The sequence below is a fragment of the Lepisosteus oculatus genome, chromosome 12 (genome assembly GCF_040954835.1).
Source record: "Lepisosteus oculatus isolate fLepOcu1 chromosome 12, fLepOcu1.hap2, whole genome shotgun sequence".
NCBI lineage: Eukaryota > Metazoa > Chordata > Actinopteri > Semionotiformes > Lepisosteidae > Lepisosteus > Lepisosteus oculatus.
Genome location: NC_090707.1, coordinates 3,837,059 through 3,856,199, shown reverse-complemented (window position 1 = coordinate 3,856,199; position 19,141 = coordinate 3,837,059). Strand labels below are relative to the sequence as shown.

Here is a 19,141-nt window from a genome sequence, read left to right as displayed (position 1 = left end):
AACAAAAATGCCCATTAAACTGTACATTTCCACACACAAAAAGTAACAGTGACAGCATAAATATGATTTACAACTTTCAAGAATGTGAGCAAAGGATTAACAGGACGCCGAATAAAAACTTTTTAATCAAAAAATGCCTTTTATTGAGAAAAATCTAAACATGACGCAGATGCAGAGATGGTAGTTGGGCTGACAATTAGCTCCCCTCTCCACCGCTGTGCAGAGTCTTTAGAGTAATTTATACCTCTCTTTAGCAGTTAGCAGCTCTCGTTTTATAAACTGTTAAGTGCTGTGCTCGGGATACCAGGAATGCCTCAGGGATAGTGGGAGGTGTTTTATTAACTCAGGCTGGACAGCAGCCAGCCGGCTCTGCCATCACTCACACAGAGCACACGGTGCCTGCTGGGGAAGGCAGTGAAGAGGGTTGAAGTTTATAAGGTGCCCCTTTAATTTACTGGGTGCAGATCTGCACTTGGCTTGGTCATTTTCCAGTTTAAAAACCACGTGAAAAGATCTCCTTGTCTCGTGGAGGACTGCAGGGCGAATGATTTGCTAATCTGACCACTTACTGGCAGCGCGGATCACAGTTCGCGTCCCCATTGCCACTTATGTAATGTTTTGAACGGACATTCCTCGGCCATGAATTTCCACATCAGCGAGCGAGAATGTTAGACTGTCGTGAGCGAGGGGATCCGAGAGTCAGAGGGGTCTGGGTAAGGATCCCGGGAGGGGAGCACGACTCCGGAGGACGGGACATCAACGGCGCTGACCGCTGCCGAAGACCGGCGATGGCACAGCGGGTGAAATGCCCGCCCGCGGAGCGTGGCAAAGCGCGACCGATTGTTGCGCGAGCCCAGGAAGCCCTGGCTGAGCCGCTCACCGACCGCGGGGCAAGGCGGAACAGCAACGATGATCGTTAAGAGCGACCGGCTGACGAGCTGTGGTACCAGGGCCACGCCTGGCACTGGCGACCCTGCGGCGAGGAGGGAAGGGCAGAGTGCTTTACCTGTTCGTCGTCCTCCACGACGACGAGAGTGAGCTTGCTCTTCCTGAAGTCCAGCCTGGTTATCTTAGGCCTGCACAAAGCAAGCGGCAAGGGAACATGCTGAGAAACAGGACCGCTGCACTTTGCGACATTACTCTTAAAGAGCTATGATAACACAGCAATCTCCTCGCTGCGTGCTGGGCTTGCCAAGACTTGCTGATGAAACAATACAGGAACCAGTAAACAACAGCAAAGTAGCTAATTTTCTGAATGTACCAGTAGGAACTACTGGGGCTGTCAAGAAGCACTGGCAAGTCCAGCTGCAAATCTGTTTTTTTTAAAAGCAAACAAAGCATCTGCGATTGCTTTTAATTATTGGGAGCACTTTCACAGCATCAAAACATTAAAATAAAAGGACAGCTACACATGTCAATACATGTTTGTTTCCAGACATCACTAGCCGAGCACAGCTGTTCTCACCAGAAGAAGAGGCCGATCTTGGTGTCTCCCTCAAACACCAACACTCCTGTAGGTGTCAGCCCCAGGCTGTACTCATTCCCATCCCTGGCCTGCAGGGAGAAAGCAGAAGTCACTATAGTCTCAAGAGGTCCATGCCTGTAACTCACACGCCAATGTCTGACACATGGAAAAATAGCTCATCTATTACAATATGGTAGCAATGGGGTGAATACTTTACCACTACACATACAGTACCTTTGCATAGAGGTATCCGGTATAATGAAACAATCTATAACTAGAATATGCTTAAAATAAAACCCCATTCATCACATACACTCCATGGTTTCAAAGTCACAACATAAAAATGCACATTCTAAATACCTTCTTAATAGATTTCTATTTATTGTTAATCATAGCTGACCACTCACTTCAATCTCACCAGTGGAAGGGAAGTGCTGTTTTTTCTGTCTTTAACAAAGAGATTTGAGAAGGGAAAGGTATTCTTTGCTCACCTTCACCATATGCATGTCCACACCATACATCTCCAGCCACTTGGCTTTGTTCAGGTAGTTTATCTCCGCTTGTGCAGGCATCTGGCCTCTGAAAACAACACAGGCGAGCAGGATGATGCTACAAGCCTTCTGCATCCCTTTTAACATCCAGCCTCACGAATACGCAAAAAATGCATACTGGTCATTCACCCGCAAATGACTGCGGAAACAGAACATCACACATGTATTCTAACATGTAAGAAAGCTGCTCCAGAACTGTTTGGATAAATTGCTCCTCTTTACAAACTTTTACAGTCTCTCTTGCAGAAAATGAGTCTGCACATTCCAGTCTGGTCATTAGCAATCGCAGCTCGCCCGAGACACTTCCAGAAATGTTCTGTTTCTTCCGGGAAACCTACTCTCACAAAGTTCAATCTGAGAGGGTAAGATGTACCCTCCGTCATCGATTTGCACACTGCTCCTAGTGCCATGTCTGTGACATTTTCATTTATGTTACCATTTCTAATAAAAAGTTAATAATGGCAGCTTCCTAACTTGTCATACCATAGCAGCACACCTGACAGTTCAGCCTCCTAACCTACTGAGGATGTTGTTCATAACTCACAGAGGAATAAGAGCCTGTCTCTCACATCACATCTACAATTATAATAATTATAATATAGCGCTTTTCTTATATAGCTCTTTTCTGGACACTCCACTTAAAGCGCTTTATAGGTAATGGGGATCCCCTCCACCACCACCAGTGTGCAGCCCCACCTGGATGATGCACCAGTACGCTCCCCATACACCAGCTCTCAGTGTGGAGGCAAGCAGAGAGATTAAGCCAGTTCAGAGATAGGGATTATTAGGAGGCCATAATGGATAAAGGCCAGGGGGAAATTTGGCCTGGACACCGGGGTAACACCCCTACTCTTTTCAAGAAACACCCTGGGATTTTTAATGACCACAGAGAGTCAGGACCTCGCCCTTACGTCTCATCCGAACAGCCCTTTTTTTACAGTGTAGTGTCCCCATCCCTCTACCGGGGCACCAGGACCCACACAGGCCGAATTTCAGGGCCAAGACAAATGGGAGGTGCACAGGACAGGAGGGGCGTGTTGACGTGCTTCAGGCGGAGCGACTTCACCTGCACTCCTTCCACTTGTCGTAGATGGCCAGCTCCATGTCCTCCGTCTGCTCGGGCAGGAACCGGAACTCGGACACCAGCTCCTGCGGGTGCTCCGCAGGGTCGCAGTCGCCCAGCTCGGCTGAAAGGTGCAGCATCGGACAGGGCGTCAGTCAGTGAGTCCAGCTCAGAGGCAGGTTCAGATACACCAGCAGCGCAGGCTCTAACCCACACAGTGCAAACGCTGGCCCCTTAATAAGACCCGGCAAGGCGTGTGCGTCCACACTAGACAATCGCACACTATTTCACATTTCAGAAAGGACAGGTGTTTTGCTTTAACAGCCCCGAATCCTTTTAAAAGTCTCAGCTCTAAGCCCATTTTTGCAAAATAAATTATCTTTTTGTGAACAGGGCTGTTTGGCAAAATGCCGTCATGTTTTTTTTGCTGTAGTGATTTTTCCTCTTCAATTATAAATTCACTATACCTATTCTCTGTCCCATACCCTCAATCCCTCATGACTCAGGAGAGCTTCTCATCGCACAAGAGCCATTAGAAAACAAATTAAAGACCAAATACTGCATGCGATGAATTTCCTCCATGCCTCACAACACAGCACTAATGACTTCGTACCTGGTGGAATAAAACTAAATGAAGCCAACAAGAGGGAGGGAACACTCTCGATTCAAGTGCTCCCTTCTATCAGGTCTAAAAATACAATGTCTGTCACAAGCAGGGCTGCACACAGCCTACCTTCAAAGTACACAGCCATGTGATTAAACGAGCAATCAAAGTCCAGAACTGTGACTTAACTGGTCTCGGTAACGCGGCGGCAGCAGTCAGGACTGCCGAGCTGGAGCCCCTCTGTGGGCCTGCGTGTCAGACACAGGGCGCTGCTGGGAAGACCCTGCCCAGAGCTGCGCGCGCCCGGCTTCCCCACACTCGTGAAGGGAAACAGGGCAGGGCTACACACTGAGAGAATAAAGGCTCAAAAAACTGCCTGAAATGAGCGAGCTGTATTTCAGCTTCTTTACACAGAGCACTGAAATTCCATTCAGAGCTCCCCTCCCCACAACGCTACAACTCTATGAAGTTCACTTCCTCTGCGCACGTCTAAGTCAACCAGCTCTCAGAAAGCTGAAAGCTGCCTTCCACAGGATCTTGGGGTCAAACTATTAAGGGGGGAAGGTGGGAAGTTGGCGGGGGGGGGGATGAAAAACAAATGCTCTCAAGAGCACAAAGCTGCTCCCTCTCCTACAGCGCGAGACAGCTGCCCTGGTCTTCCTCAGGCGGCTCTTATCAACAGCCTTGGTATGAGAAGAAGGTGGGTTGCGACAGCAAGTCAAACACAGGTCAAGGCAAAATTTCCCAATTTATTAACTTCAGATAAAAGTGTCTCTCGTTTCTGCAGTGACCACAGGCAAACATTTACATGTTTATCTTGACAATGTCAGAAGTGCCCTTTTTTATCTTCTGTAAAGACTGCCCAACCAGATTTGGTTTCAGCTGTGCCACCAGAAGAATAAAAGCGATGTGATACGGTGAACTGGAGGGAGAGACAGTGGAGACATGTCCGGGGTTGCGGTGGCTAAGAAGATCAGGCTCGCCCCTGTTCAGCAGATCAAATCCTGCCTGGGGATTATCTGGACATGGCCAAGCTGCTAACATACCATTCTAATGAAGGCCAACTGTACTGGACCGATTTCTCCTGGGCACTAGAATTTGAGCATCATGGCTCAAACGCCGTTGTTTTTTTTAACAAAAGTAAAAGGTTTTGTTGTTCGATCAAAGATGACAGCATGTAGAAAACTGTACTGCACGCAGTTTGGAACAGACTATGAGAATTGAAAGATTGTGCCAGAGCTCTCTGGGTTACAGAGAGAAAACATCTATTTTAAGCACTAACAGGATTAAATATTCCCGCCTTGAAACTTCATAAATCAGAAGTGGTTTGCTGTACCAGAAAGGGAAACTGCCTGAAGGCAAGAAGCCAAATCCAGAAGGCTCCTAGAAGAACTCCCCGGGAGACCAGGAGGGATTAGAGGGCCGCCGGAGGCCCTGCAGTAACGAGCTCACACGTTACAGAGGAGTTCCAGGAGGAGGAGGCACAGGAGGTGTCTGCCGATCAGGAGCTGCTCTCACAAGTCCTGCGAGCGCCTGCGGCAGAAATCTTCCCTCCGCTGTCTGGCGGTACTGTCCCCGCACACTCCCAGGTATCCCAATCCACAACTGACCGGCCGTTCATCCCCAGGGTAACCGCGGACCGGTCAGCGGGCTTTCCTGCAGCCGAGGGGCTCCGAGCGGCTTGTGCAGGATCCGCCCCCTGTTCTCCGGCAGGGCCGGGCGGCGCGGCGCAGCAGGGGAGTTCCCAAGCACCCCCCCCGCCACGGCCTTTCCAGCGCCGAGAGGGATTACCGAGCCCGGCGCCGAGCGGGAGGCTTACCTTGCAAGGCGAAGGCGGCCAGCTGCACGACGGTGTCGAAGGGGCATTCCAACCTGCAGTCACACGGGACACAAGGCCCTGGTTAGCACCCAGATCCAGAACCACACCTGCTACTTGCTGCGCACCCAGAGCAGAACACAGGGCCCGAGCACAGACCCCGCGCCTCGCAGCACACCAGGCAGCCTCGTGGCCTTCTTCTATCATGTGCGTTTCTGTTCAGCAGAAACAAATCCTTGTTTCCAAAACCTAGGCCTGTGCCATGAACTGTCCCAGTTTTACCTGAGAAAAACCCAGGGCTGCCCCCCCGGGAGAGACAGCTGCAAAATTCTCACTGAACTCTTGGCATTTTTTTTCTGTTAATCAAGCTGTTAATCATTCAAGCCCAAAAAAATACAATTCCGGATCGCTATCAGCATGTGAGCCATATACCAAACCAACAAAAGTAAATATGAAGAAAAACAACAAAGACGCATGTCACGAGAAAATGTAAGTATCTCAATAACAGGAAGCACAAATCCTTTCAAAAAAGTGAAAACGGACTGGCTCATAAATCGAAGGAGCAGTGGTGAAGAGAATAAAGTGCTGAGAGAATGCTGAAGAAACCACTGCTTTTAAAGAAGATAAGAAACACTGCGCCTGCCTGGCTTAATACTTGAAAAGGCATGTATACTTAAGTAAGTATACATTATACTTACTTTCCACTGTAGATGTCTTGCTTCAGCTGCAAAACAAACAGGTACCTGCAAAGACAATGCACGAGTTGAAAAACTCACAGGTTTTTTCAAAACGGAGGCTGTGTTGTGGTACAACGTGGCACCTGTCCAACGCACTGACACTGCATTATCTGCTGGTTCGGGGCTACAGGCAGTCATGCAAATGGGAAGTGGGGAACTTTTAACTATGAACTGCCTGCAATACCTTATATGCCGCAGTCTTAACACGAAGAAACTTAACCGAACAGACACGATCATATTTTTAGTCAAGATGGCGCCATTTGTTGAACGTCAAAACTTCAGGAAAGAATGATTCTCTTAGCGCTCTGACTGACAAGCTTGTAAACAAAGGCTTTTGACATTCAATCCCTCTTAAAATACTCCTATTGTGTGAACTGTAGTTTGCCCAAAAGCTACACTCTGTTGCAGGCACTATTGGAATTACAGTGAAGACTGATGCACATACTCTTAAACAATCACACTCGAGCACAGAATGCCTTCTCAGGTTTCAGGCTTAGAGCATATTTGGAAGAAATGGAATTTCACTTCCCAGATAAAGGAGTGGAGAGCTAAAGCAAGATAAGAAGCAGGGGAGTAGACTGTCAGGGGGAAGGAAAGCTGGCTGCACACTGAAGACAAGATCTGCTGCTCTTCTCCAAAAAAGTCTCAAAACAGCAACACCGTCTCCAAGAACTGAAGCTCATAACAGCCTTACAAGAACTCACAAGATTCACCACCTTTCAGCAGTTAAGCAACGAAAGGAAAAGCAGAATCTAGTGAGAAGTAAAACTACACGAGGTGAAGACCACTTGGGTGCCCAGCTCCAAATCACTCATGACATCACGAGCGAGAGATTTACTGGAGTGCTCCTGGACTCTACACCTCCACAGAGCCCTGCCGAGATTTCAGATCATTTCTGAGAGCTAGGAGCTGAAGAGAAAGCGGACAGGGTGGTAAGGCAGGTGGACAGTTCTCCCAGTTGAAGATGGCCAATCAAAGACGCCTTCGAGCTCTCATGCGTGCCAAAGGCTAAATCTACCTCCCCATCGGCACATTACTCTCACACCTTACCGAAGCCAGATTTAAAAACAATTTTATTACAAAAATAGTAATAAAATCAGACACCGACAGCTGCACAGACTCACCTGGTCAGCTCCTCGTGCAGGTTGTTGGGCTCTGAAGAGTAGAACTTCACGCGCAGGTGGAGGCAGTAGGGAGGGCCGACTGCGAGACAGAGCACAGCTCAGTCATGCGGCACCACGAGAGAGGTACACACAGGGGCAGAGCTGATAAGGCCTGAACCACAGGAGCTACACTTAGCGTTCGCTCTTTTCCAAGTATCACTGAATGAGTTGGTCATCACGTAAAGGAACACTCTTGAGCGAGGCATGACATACTGTACTCCGTTTACACACACACCCCTTAGGCTGCTAACAAATGAGCCGAACTAGAACTGGGCCACGAGACCGCCACCCGAACCGGGCCATGAGACGGCCAAAACGTTGACATTGCTTCAGTTTTTGTCACAACAGTTGAACACTGTTTTCGGTTAAAAAAAAGGGAGAGAGACTGACTCTAGTGATACTGCAGAATGGAAAGAGCTATCCAGGGACATTGCTCAAGTTCCACAATACTTTAATCCACTGTCTGTCTGTCTCTGAACTGATGTACTGTCTTGATGTTCTGTTACAGGAGTCTCGGACCCGGTTCTTGGGCCTAGAGTCCTGTGGTTTATGTTATAACCCCAGTAGTCAGTCAACAATTAAACAACCTAACTGGACCTCAATAAGGTTTTGTTAAGGTATTTTGCAGTAGATTACTCAAAGCAATCGTTTCATTAAAGGCACAGTTATCTATAAACCACCTCAGAGCCTGGTTAGACGTAAGACTCCTTCACAGTTAATTACTTCACACAAATCACCAGGACCTTCAGATCTGAGGCCCTCAATCTTAATTCTTTCCCCTATAGAAAGCAATTGTTAAAACAGTCAAGTGCAAGATCAGGTGCTTCTATACTTTTTTTTTAATGGTCAAGTATCTTGCAAGTGAACATCACACCTTCCAAATAACTTTATTATGTGAAGAAAAAAAAACATACTTTTTACTTGCTTTTTGATGCTCTTTGTGTTGTCCAGCCAGTGCTGTAATTAATAACAAATAGGTTATTAACAGAACATACATCCTTAAAAGCTCACACCCTTCACTGGGTCTTCTTTGAAAGCCCTGGGCCAGTTTCTGCTTGTCGAAGATGAAAAAAAAATCACGAGAGGGGAAAATTGTGTTTTTCTGAAAACATCACTGATTCTAGCACTAACTTAAAAGTGTTCTGTAAAATGTATTACCCTGACTCTGCTGTTAAATGTCTTATATACTGTGTTGCATCTTGTACCTGTCTGCAAAACAAATTCCCCACCTGTGATAATAACGGCATTCAGTATGAAGAGAGAAAAACCTAATGAGAATTTTCCAGAATATCCTCAAAGCAAAAATAAAATCTCAGTCCCTTGTATAAAAATGTTTTGTTTTTCGTGCCAGGGCTGGGCTGGCTGATCTTTGGCTTCGTACCGCCGGGACTGAGGGAGGGAGGGAGGGCAGGCGGCTGGCGATTCGCTGAAGTAGCAGCCCGTTTCTGCCACGGCCTGTTTTCTTTCAGCTCCTCCGCATTCCAAACCACAACAGCTGAAAATCCCTCCCCGACACGGCCGACCATTTTTAAGGTACATACTGTAGCTGCCGCCAAGAAAATGCTACTTCTCATCCCACAATCCGAAGAAGGTTCAAAAGTCTAGACTTACCAGACAGGAAAAAGGGCAAGCAAAATCAAAAGACCTTTTTCAAAAAACAAAATCAGAAGCAGAGGACTCCGTCATGACTACTCACACACTGTACCATTCATAACTTTTAAAGAATCACATAGCACCATTTAAAATGGCAACTTTTTAACCATATTTAAGGCCTGTACGCTGTACGTAATAGTAAAAAGATTACAGGCTTAACTCATGGTCACATACAGGAGACAAATAAATCAGGTGCTTAATTCTTTATATCAGACATATAATGGGGTTTGTTATTCTAAATTGTTTTTGATTATGGATCGAACCCCCGTTAATTCTAATAATTTTAAACCCCAATTTGAAAATATTGTTCGAACTATTCATCCAGAACACCCGTTCTTCTGAATACAGATGATGTGTTCCAATCATCACACATTGCATCAGCCTGTCGAATCCTTTCACCTGCAAACGGTACGATATAATTAACACTCGAAGTCGGAAAAGGAAACACGCCGAGCTCATGAATCTCACCGGGACTTGCGCTGAATCCATAAACCGGAGACCAAAGTAATCCTTCTCGACTAAATCCAAGTGATACATGATCTGATCAAACAGCTCTTGTCCTTTCGCTTTTTTCTGTGAAAAAAGTTAGAGAGAAAAGAGTTATTTCATTGTGTAGAAGAAGTTCAAGTAGGGAGCTGCGTCAGCATGCGCAGGCTGCAAAGGGACAAGTAAAGGTTGAATCCGTGCTGAAACGAGAAGAAACACCTTCAGAAGGCTCCAAACTATGCGTTTCTTTCAATAAAATGAAACCTTTACTTGTTTCATTTTATTGGGTACATGTTTATTGGGTACAAAGTCATATGGGGATCACCAGTCTTTAAATTTTATATCCAGTGGATAGAACTGCCAATATCTTACCAGTCCTTACTGATGGCAATTATAGATTGGAGAGATGCTTAATTACCAAGAAATTTCTGCATCTTCTTATAAAACGTTTATTCTTTCATTTAAAAAAAAACCAGGCGTTATCCCAATAAATTGGGGGATGGCAGAAACTGGGCACGGAAGCGATGCCACCTGAAACGTGCCCTCAGAACGGGGACACAGAGGGCCGGCTGCGCAGTACAGGATGGGGGACTGACCGCCAGGAACGACTTCAGGAAAGGAAACGGGCCGCTTCACCTTTACTCTTCAACCGACACACTGGACGATCGTTCATTGGCGCCAACTCAAGCGGAGAACAGAACCCCCTGAAAACAGGGGTGAAGGGGGAGGTTGGACTTGCCAAACAGTGACCCGAAACCTCTCTCACTGAGAAAGAGAAGCTGCCTACAGCACTCCTCAGAACCGTCCCGGTCCACAACGCCACTGGCGTCTGCTATACAGTAGGCTGTGCGTTTGAACACGACTGGGGCTGGGGATTCTGTTCCCTGCTTCCCCGAGAAGGCCCGGTTGCTGACTGCCCTCAGCTACCTTTACGCCCGTACCAGTCCGCGCGAGTCTGAGTCACTCTGCTCAAGGCCCTGGGTGATCAGCATGAGAAATAGCTCCGGGGTAACCATGGCAACTGGAAACAGGCCCGGGCTGCTCTACCCTTGCACACACTCCAGAGACTTTTACTCCGATCGTCCGTCCACCGCCGTCCCGTGGACAACGCACAAGCTATTGGCACTCTTGAGCGAGCCAACCGGCTACAGCAAGAGAGAGCAGCTCATCTGATTGAAAGATATTTCATACAAGACGAAGGAGGCTCTGTTAAAGAGGCTAGGCTCCAAACACATTCACAGCCTTTTTAAATACAACCTTCTCCTTAATTCAAGCTAAAAACACAAAAATGTACATTTTGTTTTAAAATTATCTAAGTCTCCCTTTCACGAGTATTCAAATCCCCTGATGCGGCCCATTTAAGTTAATTCAGGTGCACAAAATACTTTAGCGTGGCATGCAATCAGTTGAGCAGCCTCAGTCGGCGTGCAATTATAGTGGTTCTCATTATTTTAGGTCCAATACATCTCTGTAAGGTCCTTCAGTCAGGGAGTGAATTTCAATTTCAACCTCTCCAGCAGCTTCAGGCTCTGCTCCCGTGTTACTTGTGCTCAGTGTCGTCAGCTCAGACCACAGAAGGCCTACTGGAGACATGATGACCAATCAAGAACGCAAACTTCAGAGCACCCGTGTCTGCTCAGTCACGGAGTCTGAAGCAGGCTGTGCTTTTCTATACTACTGTAAAGTCCATTTGCAACCAAGGCTTAGGTTCTTGACAGAAGGCACCAGTTTGTAGCTTAAATATTCCAGCAAATTTCACAAATTATCTGTCCTTCAATCTAACAAGGTCACCGAGCAGTCGAACAAGAACACAAAACAGATCCAAAAAGCGTTTAACAAATTCATGTGACCTTCAAAACATTTTAGACAAGAACAAACTAGATATTTTGCTTATTATTGTGGGGCATTGAGAAGTACAGTATTCGTGATCTAGTCTGCTAGTTCACTGTCCCTTCCTCACAGTGCATGTTAATCTCACAGGAGTTTCAGGTGAAGCCTACAATCCTTCCACAACAAAGCTTACTTCTTTAGAAACCAGAGTCTGAGTAAAGTGCTTAAGACTTTACAAATTCAAAATACCTTGCTTGTGTGAGCAAGAAGTGCAGAAATACATCTTCAAGCATTCCCGATATCCACCTCTTTCTTTTAGAAATATGCATGTGGGCTGTTTTCTTTTCAAAGAACAGCTGGATACAGTAAGGAGGTATGACATTTGTAGCACCGTGTTACTGACCTTTGAAATGCTCATGCCCTCTCTTATTGAGACATTAATAACCTTGTAAACGGCTGTGAAACTGCCCTGACAGTTGGTCACACTACGCTCCTGTGTATCTGCATCAGATGCGAACTGACCTCAGAGGAAGAGCATCTGCTCACAGACCAGACATTTTGCCGACGGCACACCTGAGCACTAATTACAGCAATTGAGACGAATGTGGTTGTGTAACGTAGACGGAAAAACAAAAACATTTATTTAGCCAATTTAAGTTATGGTTTGGGTTCAGAAACCCTTTGGCCCTACGGTCATTTTCCTCCTACAGAAAATAAACAGCAGCCCCTGCACAGCAAGAAACTTGCACAGTGTTTGGACAGCTAGTGTAGGCAGAGGCCTCTTGAGTTGGCACAGCATATAAAGTGCCCGATCAAGCTGGAAGAATGGACACAAAAGGGCTATTGTGCACTCCAGCAGGCTGCAGCCACAGACCTGCATTGTCTGCGGCGAAGTGAGACAGCCGGCCAGAGATCTGCCTTCACGTACTGCAGTTAAATTCCTTTCTGCCGCTCCATGCCTGCGGATCACGGGAGCAGAGAACAAAAACAAAACCAGCCGCCACGTCCCAAATTTTAACGTCCACCCAGCTCCTCACTGCTTTGCGCGGAGGACTATCAGAACGCCGTGCAACGTAACTTTGACAGACCGTAAAACTAAAGACATCAGATTCCATTCAAATCAACAGGTCGCAGGGGAATCAGAGACGGTCTTCGAAGACCAAGGAGAGATGTACGTGCTTTTCGTGATCTTTTTAGAATGAAACATACCGCTCAACATTTCAGTGGCTCTGAAGAACATCTACATGTTGTACTAAAAACCTGCACCTGTGCCGTGTTGCCACTCCTCCAGCGGAGTCCCCTCTGATGTTAATGGGGCAGCGCAGCAGGAATCGGTCACTTTCACCCGAGTCCGTTTACAGGATTGTGGTGACGAGGCCTGAAGTCTTCTGCCTGCTTTCGCTTTAACAAAGGTCGGCAAGGTTCTGCTGGGGCCGTTACAGCTTATAGAATCTCCAGCAACTGCTTTCCCTCCGGTAAGAGCAAGGCTGGGAGAATGACAACAGGTCTTGTTTTGCTAAAAAGGCAGAAGCAGCAGCACTGCAGATGGCAGCTTTGTGACTACTCTTTGGAGAAAGACCGTTCACGTCGGTCTTTAATGTCACAGGGGTCTCCTTAATATGCTGGGGTTAGCCATCACAGAAGTGCAACATGTAGCATAATCAAGTGTAAAGGGAAATGTTGAATATTAAATTGGAGGGATAGGGACCATAAGAACATGTATTTTCACTTCACTACACTCCTGCAACTTACTGCACAGAAATGTCTCTCATAAGAAATAATGGATGGGAGGGATTGGGACTGGAAGATAAGGAGATGCCTTTTACTCACAGAAACGCCAAAGTTTTGTGAAGCATACGGTACTGTACGTGATGTTAGAGGCACCTGCTGAACATCTGCTGAATTTAAGGTCCTTTTAGCAGCATTTTAACTTCCAACACCAATTGAAAACCATTTTCATTACATAGCAAATGGCCTTATTGTGACAATTTGTAAGCATTACTGCTAGCCTCCAAATCATTTTTAATTATTTTTTTATAACTTAGCATTACTTTATTCCACAAACTTATTTTTGTTTCCCACGACAGAATTTTAAACATTATATTTCCCTTAACCAGACTCTAAAAGGAGAGAGTCATGTTTCTGAATAAGACTGGGCATCGTGTTGCTAGTCTCATAATTGTCTATGAGCACCAGAACCGTGAACCACTACAGGCGGGAAACTTCACCGCTGTTTGTCGTTCAGTGTCTGTCTGTCCAACTCCACAAGCTCATCATTTGTTAAGGGCACAGATTCCAACACACTTCCAAACATTATGATTCTCCTCCAAGTTTTGCAAAACCGGTCTCCTTTGCTCATTTCACTATGTCGCTTTGCAAGAGCAGGACATTTTTACAGATTCCCCCCCAAAAAACAAACAGCTATGTAAGAGTGGGGGAATGTATAAAGGGGACCTCCTGTCCGATGGGCTTCTTCTCACCACCTGCACCTGCACCATCACTAGCACTGCGGAAGCCATGTTCTTCTGCGATGGAGAACACGCTCCCTGAATGGAGTCCAAAACGATGCAACCTTGCGCAGGCGTGATGCAAGACTGAAGCACTTGATCTTTCTGCTGCTTTTTTAACACCAATAGAACAGTGGAAGGAACCAATTTTCCAGCTGGGCCTGCAACTTGCGTATGACAAGTGCTGTGGTGAGCGAGCCCATCTGTGCTCCATTCAGGTCTGCCGAAGAGCCACTGGAGCTCAGTCGGTGTCCTAATGTGGGAAACTCGATCCTCTGTTCCAGTCACTCCTAACCCACAAGCTCTGCTCATCACTCCTCAGCGCTCCCGGGCCACAAAGCTGCCGAACCCCTCCCACGACTCACTAGCACTGCAAACACAACCACACACAACAGAGACAGCAGAAGCTACTGGACGCCCACAAAGGCCGGCGCACAAGATGGACCTGAGCACGTTCTCCCAACACATCGCTTGGAAACCGCTGTCGCAGGATCAAATAAAAAGGTCACATCATATCAGAGGCACAAAGCACACTAATGGAAACTTTCCAGCCCTAGAGAACAATAAATCCAGACCGAAACCTGCAAGGGTCGCGTTTGCTTTGATAAAATTGTTCTTAACACACCTTAAAATATCATACTTCTTACTGGCAGAAGCACAGCGGGGAACAGTTGCCTCTCTTTACTTCAGAGCGTAAAGATGTTTTCAGGGTCCAGGAGTCTCTCCCTGCAAGTTATCTGAAGGCAGCTCGTGCGCGTTTTCAGGGGGCTGAGCCTGCCGATGAGCGCGAACTGCCCCGGCTCTGGGGCTCGGCGGGAAGGGTGGCGTGGGATTGAGCCGAAGCGCGACGCCGGGGTCTCTTACCGGCAGGTCCACGCTCACGTCGGTGCCGTCCAGCAGGGACACCCGGCAGGTGATGACGGACTTGGCGTCGCCGGCGGCCGGGATGTGCGTGCTGGCTCTCTGGGCCTCCCTCAGGCGCTCCTTCTCCGCATGCGTGCGCATGGACCGCCGCCCCAGCGTCCGGCGCAGGAAGCGCAGCATCGTGGCGGCTGGCGGGGTCCTGCCGGGAGGAAAGACGACAGACCGCAGTCACTCTCGGGGACCCCCGAGCGGGCCGAGCCGAGCCGAGCCACGCCTCCCAAACACAGAACCAAAAAAAGGCAACAACCTGTCACTTTTATCCAACAATGCACCATCCACCCACCCTTCGAACATCTGTGACAAACATTTTTCCCAACTTAATTCTCATTTCTGGAAAAGACATGAAAAATGTCTTCCTGGGTAGGGTTCCAGATGGGGGAGTCTGCACGTTCCCCCCCCCATATTCGCATGGGTTCGCTCCAGTTCCCTCCTGCCTGCAGGAGGGGAACGCTGGGTCCTGGAAATCAGCCTTGAGTGCCGCCGTTCCTGCAACGGACCAGCCTCCTGCCCAGGGTCGGCCCCACCTGCTTCCAGGACGGCTTCTATGCCATAGTGGCCATAGCCAGGAAGACCCCACTCTTTCAGGTAAGACCGATGGACTGGCAAGTCACTCTAACGAAGCCAGCTTTCACTCCCAGAATGCTTAGCAATGCTTTTGCAGGTATGTGGAGCATTTCTTCCCAGAGAAGGAGAACCCCACCGCAACCACGACTGAAGGGCGCCCCCACTCAGGCGACAGGCAGCGGCTAACCTGCACCAGCCGCCCCACCACTCAGCAGAGCGGGTGGACAAGGGAGCAGCTGCTGCCCCACTTCACTCGAGCCCGGAGTGGAACTCAGACACGGGAAAACACTCATGCTCTCATGAGAGGTGCCATAGGATGTCTAACGACTTCCATTTTTTAAATCTCGTCCAAAAACCCATTGCAAGACACTCCCCCCTGTGACCATACGGGGCCATTTCTTGGGCAATCCTGCTCCAGAGAGAAGAGCACCACCTACTGGTCCACCAACTCCACTTACAGCAGCAGCCTGTAAGTTACAGTGAGACGTCTCCCAGTGCTGACCAGGCCCCACCTTGCTTGGCTGCAGACATCTGATCAGGCTGTGGGAAGCGGAACAACTGCGGTCACCTTTTCCTTGCTATAACATCTTTACAAAAAGCGAAGGATGATTTTTTTTTGCTAGTGTTGTTTTAGCAAGAGGGAGGAGCAGAGGGGCAGCTCTGCTGCCTCACAGCCCTGGGCTCTGTTCCTGGGGTGCTGTCTGTGTGGAATTTGCATGTTCTCCCTGTGTTCCCAGGGTTTCCTCCCACAGCCCATAGACAAACTGGCCGTATCTGGCGTCCTGGGAAAATCGTGCCTGGTGTGAGTGTGCGTCTGTGTTCCCTGCGACGGACTGGTGTCCCTTCCAGGTTGTACCCTGCTTTGCACCAGTTGCTTACTGGGACAGGCTCCTACTCCCCCAACGACCCTGAACCGGATAAAGTGGTTTGAAAATGGAAGGATGTTTTAACAAGACCGCACTACATTACCGCCAAAACACCAGCAAAACGGCAGAAAGATCAGGGAGCAGGCCAATGCGATCAGCCAGGTTCACTCTATGGCCTCAGCAGCAGCTCAACAAATGAGCTCAAATAACAGACCACAAACTGGGTTAACTGGCAAACTGTCTTGCTTTCTGTTCTGTGTGGCCGCTTACAGTGAAGTGGGCATTATTAAACAATTCCTCTTTGCACACTGAAAAAAGGAACTTTTCCACACACAAAAAAAAAGCCTGCAACAAAAAGAGAGCTACCTGGGTTCACAAGAATCGGCCAGTTTGTCGTATCAAGCACATAGTTAGAAGGAGGATACGTTTCAAGGTGAAAAGAGAAGACGAAGTCAGGAGCTGATAAAATTGCTTTCAGTCTTCTGTGTGCAAACTCATCAGAGAGCAGCATCATTAATCCAGGCCTGTGTAGATGGGGTCCAGGCACAACCCACTGGTGCTCATTTCCAACAGCTGGCCAGACCCCAGCACAGCTGTAGCGCCCAGACTCTCTTGGTTGCGGGCTGTGATCCGTGTGTGGGGAAATCCGACTGGGCCTGACCGAGCAAACCAGCCCCCCCACTCTCTAACCTCTGAGACGGCAAACTTGTGAGACCATCTCCCCGGATCCACGTCCTGCCTCAGGAGAGTCTCAAGAGAAATTCACTCGGGAAACCTGATAACACGGAAAACTGGGGAAGGTGTCTGGTGCTGCAGGCTTTTATTTTCCCATCTTTCGAGTCTAAACTATAAATACATCGGTAATTATGCTACCGTAAAAAATCAAAAGCGACGAATGGACTAAGGGTTGGTTTTAATACTGGTGTTGCGTTCCAAACTGCATTAATTAGAAACATAAACACTACACGACACACAGGGCCTGGCCACGAAATCACAGGTACTGTACTTCACATGAGGAGTGGTGATCAAAGACGCGAGAAAAGTATTTAAATCAACCGCATCTCCCTCAATCCCCCAAAACACGTCAAAATACTTACAAGTGTTAAACGAAGGACACGGCAATAAAACGGCCGGCTTCCCAGTACAGTCAGAATTACTGACTGGAATTTCAAGCGTTTCGACAATAAAAACTCATTCCGAACAAAAAACCAACCCTACTTCATTTCCAGAGTAATAATGAAAACCTCGAAGTTGCTCTCATGAGGGGCCTCGTTATCACAGCGAAGCGGGCACTCAATACATGTAGCTTTGAAAGTAACGCGGATGTTTAACATGAAAGATGCACAATCTCGATACTCTTCTCGAAAAGAGTAACCTTCCTCGCAGGCGTCCTGAAGCGAAGTTTTTCTGCGGGCTGTCGGCGCAACTGAAGCGGCAAACAGAGACAGGCGGGTTGATATCGACACAGAAAGACTCACAGCTTTCTTGTTACAATCAAATAAATATTTGTGTTTTAATACCTCCGGCTCACAGACCGGTGACAGTCTTTGAAATCAAATGCGGGGGCAACTGCACTTCGGTTACACGACTTAAAATCTACCCCGAACTTACATGACGACAGAGAGAGGTGTAACTCGCGTGTACATGCATAACGACCAAAAGAGGTCCGCCTGGGTTTACAAATATCACGCCAGAAAAATCCCCGAGTTTAAAAATATCACGACAGGGAGAGGTCTACCTGGGGTTACGTATATCACGATGGAGAGAGAGGTGTAACCCGGGTCTACACATCCCAGAGTTTACACATATCGCGACAGAAAGAGGTCTGAGGTTACAAATATCACGACAGAGAGAGGTATGACTTCGCATATATCACGACAGAGAGGTCTACCTGAGCTTACATATATCATATCACGACAGAGAAAGGTCTGAGTTCGCATAGATCACGACAGAGAGGTCTACCTGAGCTTACATATATATCACGACAGAGAAAGGTCTGAGTTCGCATAGATCACGACAGAGAGGTCTACCTGAGCTTACATATATCATATCACGACAGAGAAAGGTCTGAGTTCGCATAGATCACGCCAGAGAGGTCTACCTGAGCTTACATATATCATATCACGACAGAGAAAGGTCTGAGTTCGCATAGATCACGCCAGAGAGGTCTACCTGGGTTTGCTCGGTCTCCTGCGCGTCTCCCGGATCCGATGCCCGAGGTCGGGAAGTGTGTCAGACTCCCGGCAGCCCGCTTCCCACTTGTTGATCCCAGATCCTCAGACAAAAGCGGGATACAATCCCACCAGCGAACAGCAGACTCCCCGGCGACCCAGGTGCAACTGCGAAACCATGTATTTCCAGCATTAAACAACGAAAAACAACTCAGGGAGCACTTTTTTCCCACCATATAACATCGAGAATTACGCGAGTTTCTTTTTTTTTCCGGGGGGAGGGAGGGAGGAGGAGGAGGGGAAGAAAATCATAGCGGCTCAAAAACGGGAGCAGACTGAATTTCTCCCAGAGGAAATGGCGTCAACATAATTCCTCAAGAAACTGGATTTGCATTTAAAGGGACAACGTCGGCCGCCCTTAAAGTCGCAGTGTTGCCAAAGAAAAAATCCCTGTGGGATGATGTTATTACCGTCACCAGCGCCCTGTGCCAGGTGGATTATTTCAACGAAAGGATTGTGCCTTTAAAACACTCATTGTAACATTTGGAGAGTAGCGGTCTTGATCAGACTCCAGTTTGATTGGTCGGTCTGGAATTAATAAGGGCAGTTTTCAAATTTAAAAACAGAATAAACATATAGCGAAGCAATGGACGATAGAAAACCGAACATACGATACATACAGTCAGTAGGACAGGATTTATACATACCATGTGGGAAACTGAGAATTTAGATCTGTCTAAA

The 19,141-nt window shown here is 47.6% G+C and overlaps 1 protein-coding gene across 6 annotated transcripts in view; it reads right to left on the bottom strand.

The window, feature by feature from the left end:
* Positions 1-18,755, bottom strand: part of epb41l5 (erythrocyte membrane protein band 4.1 like 5) — a 42,073-nt gene extending 23,318 nt beyond the window's left edge. For all 6 annotated transcript variants that reach the window (XM_069196682.1, XM_069196683.1, XM_069196684.1 and 3 more), the window contains exons 1-11: positions 18,402-18,755; positions 14,740-14,938; positions 9,521-9,625; positions 8,314-8,356; positions 7,361-7,439; positions 6,198-6,242; positions 5,503-5,555; positions 3,083-3,203; positions 1,957-2,044; positions 1,466-1,554; positions 1,007-1,076 (exon numbers count right to left, since the gene is read on the bottom strand). In XM_069196682.1, the coding sequence (XP_069052783.1) occupies positions 1,007-1,076; positions 1,466-1,554; positions 1,957-2,044; positions 3,083-3,203; positions 5,503-5,555; positions 6,198-6,242; positions 7,361-7,439; positions 8,314-8,356; positions 9,521-9,625; positions 14,740-14,919 (873 nt within the window). In that variant the 5' untranslated portion in view covers positions 14,920-14,938; positions 18,402-18,755. The remainder of the gene's footprint in view (positions 1-1,006; positions 1,077-1,465; positions 1,555-1,956; positions 2,045-3,082; positions 3,204-5,502; positions 5,556-6,197; positions 6,243-7,360; positions 7,440-8,313; positions 8,357-9,520; positions 9,626-14,739; positions 14,939-18,401) is intronic.
* Between the last annotated feature and the right edge of the window lie 386 nt (positions 18,756-19,141).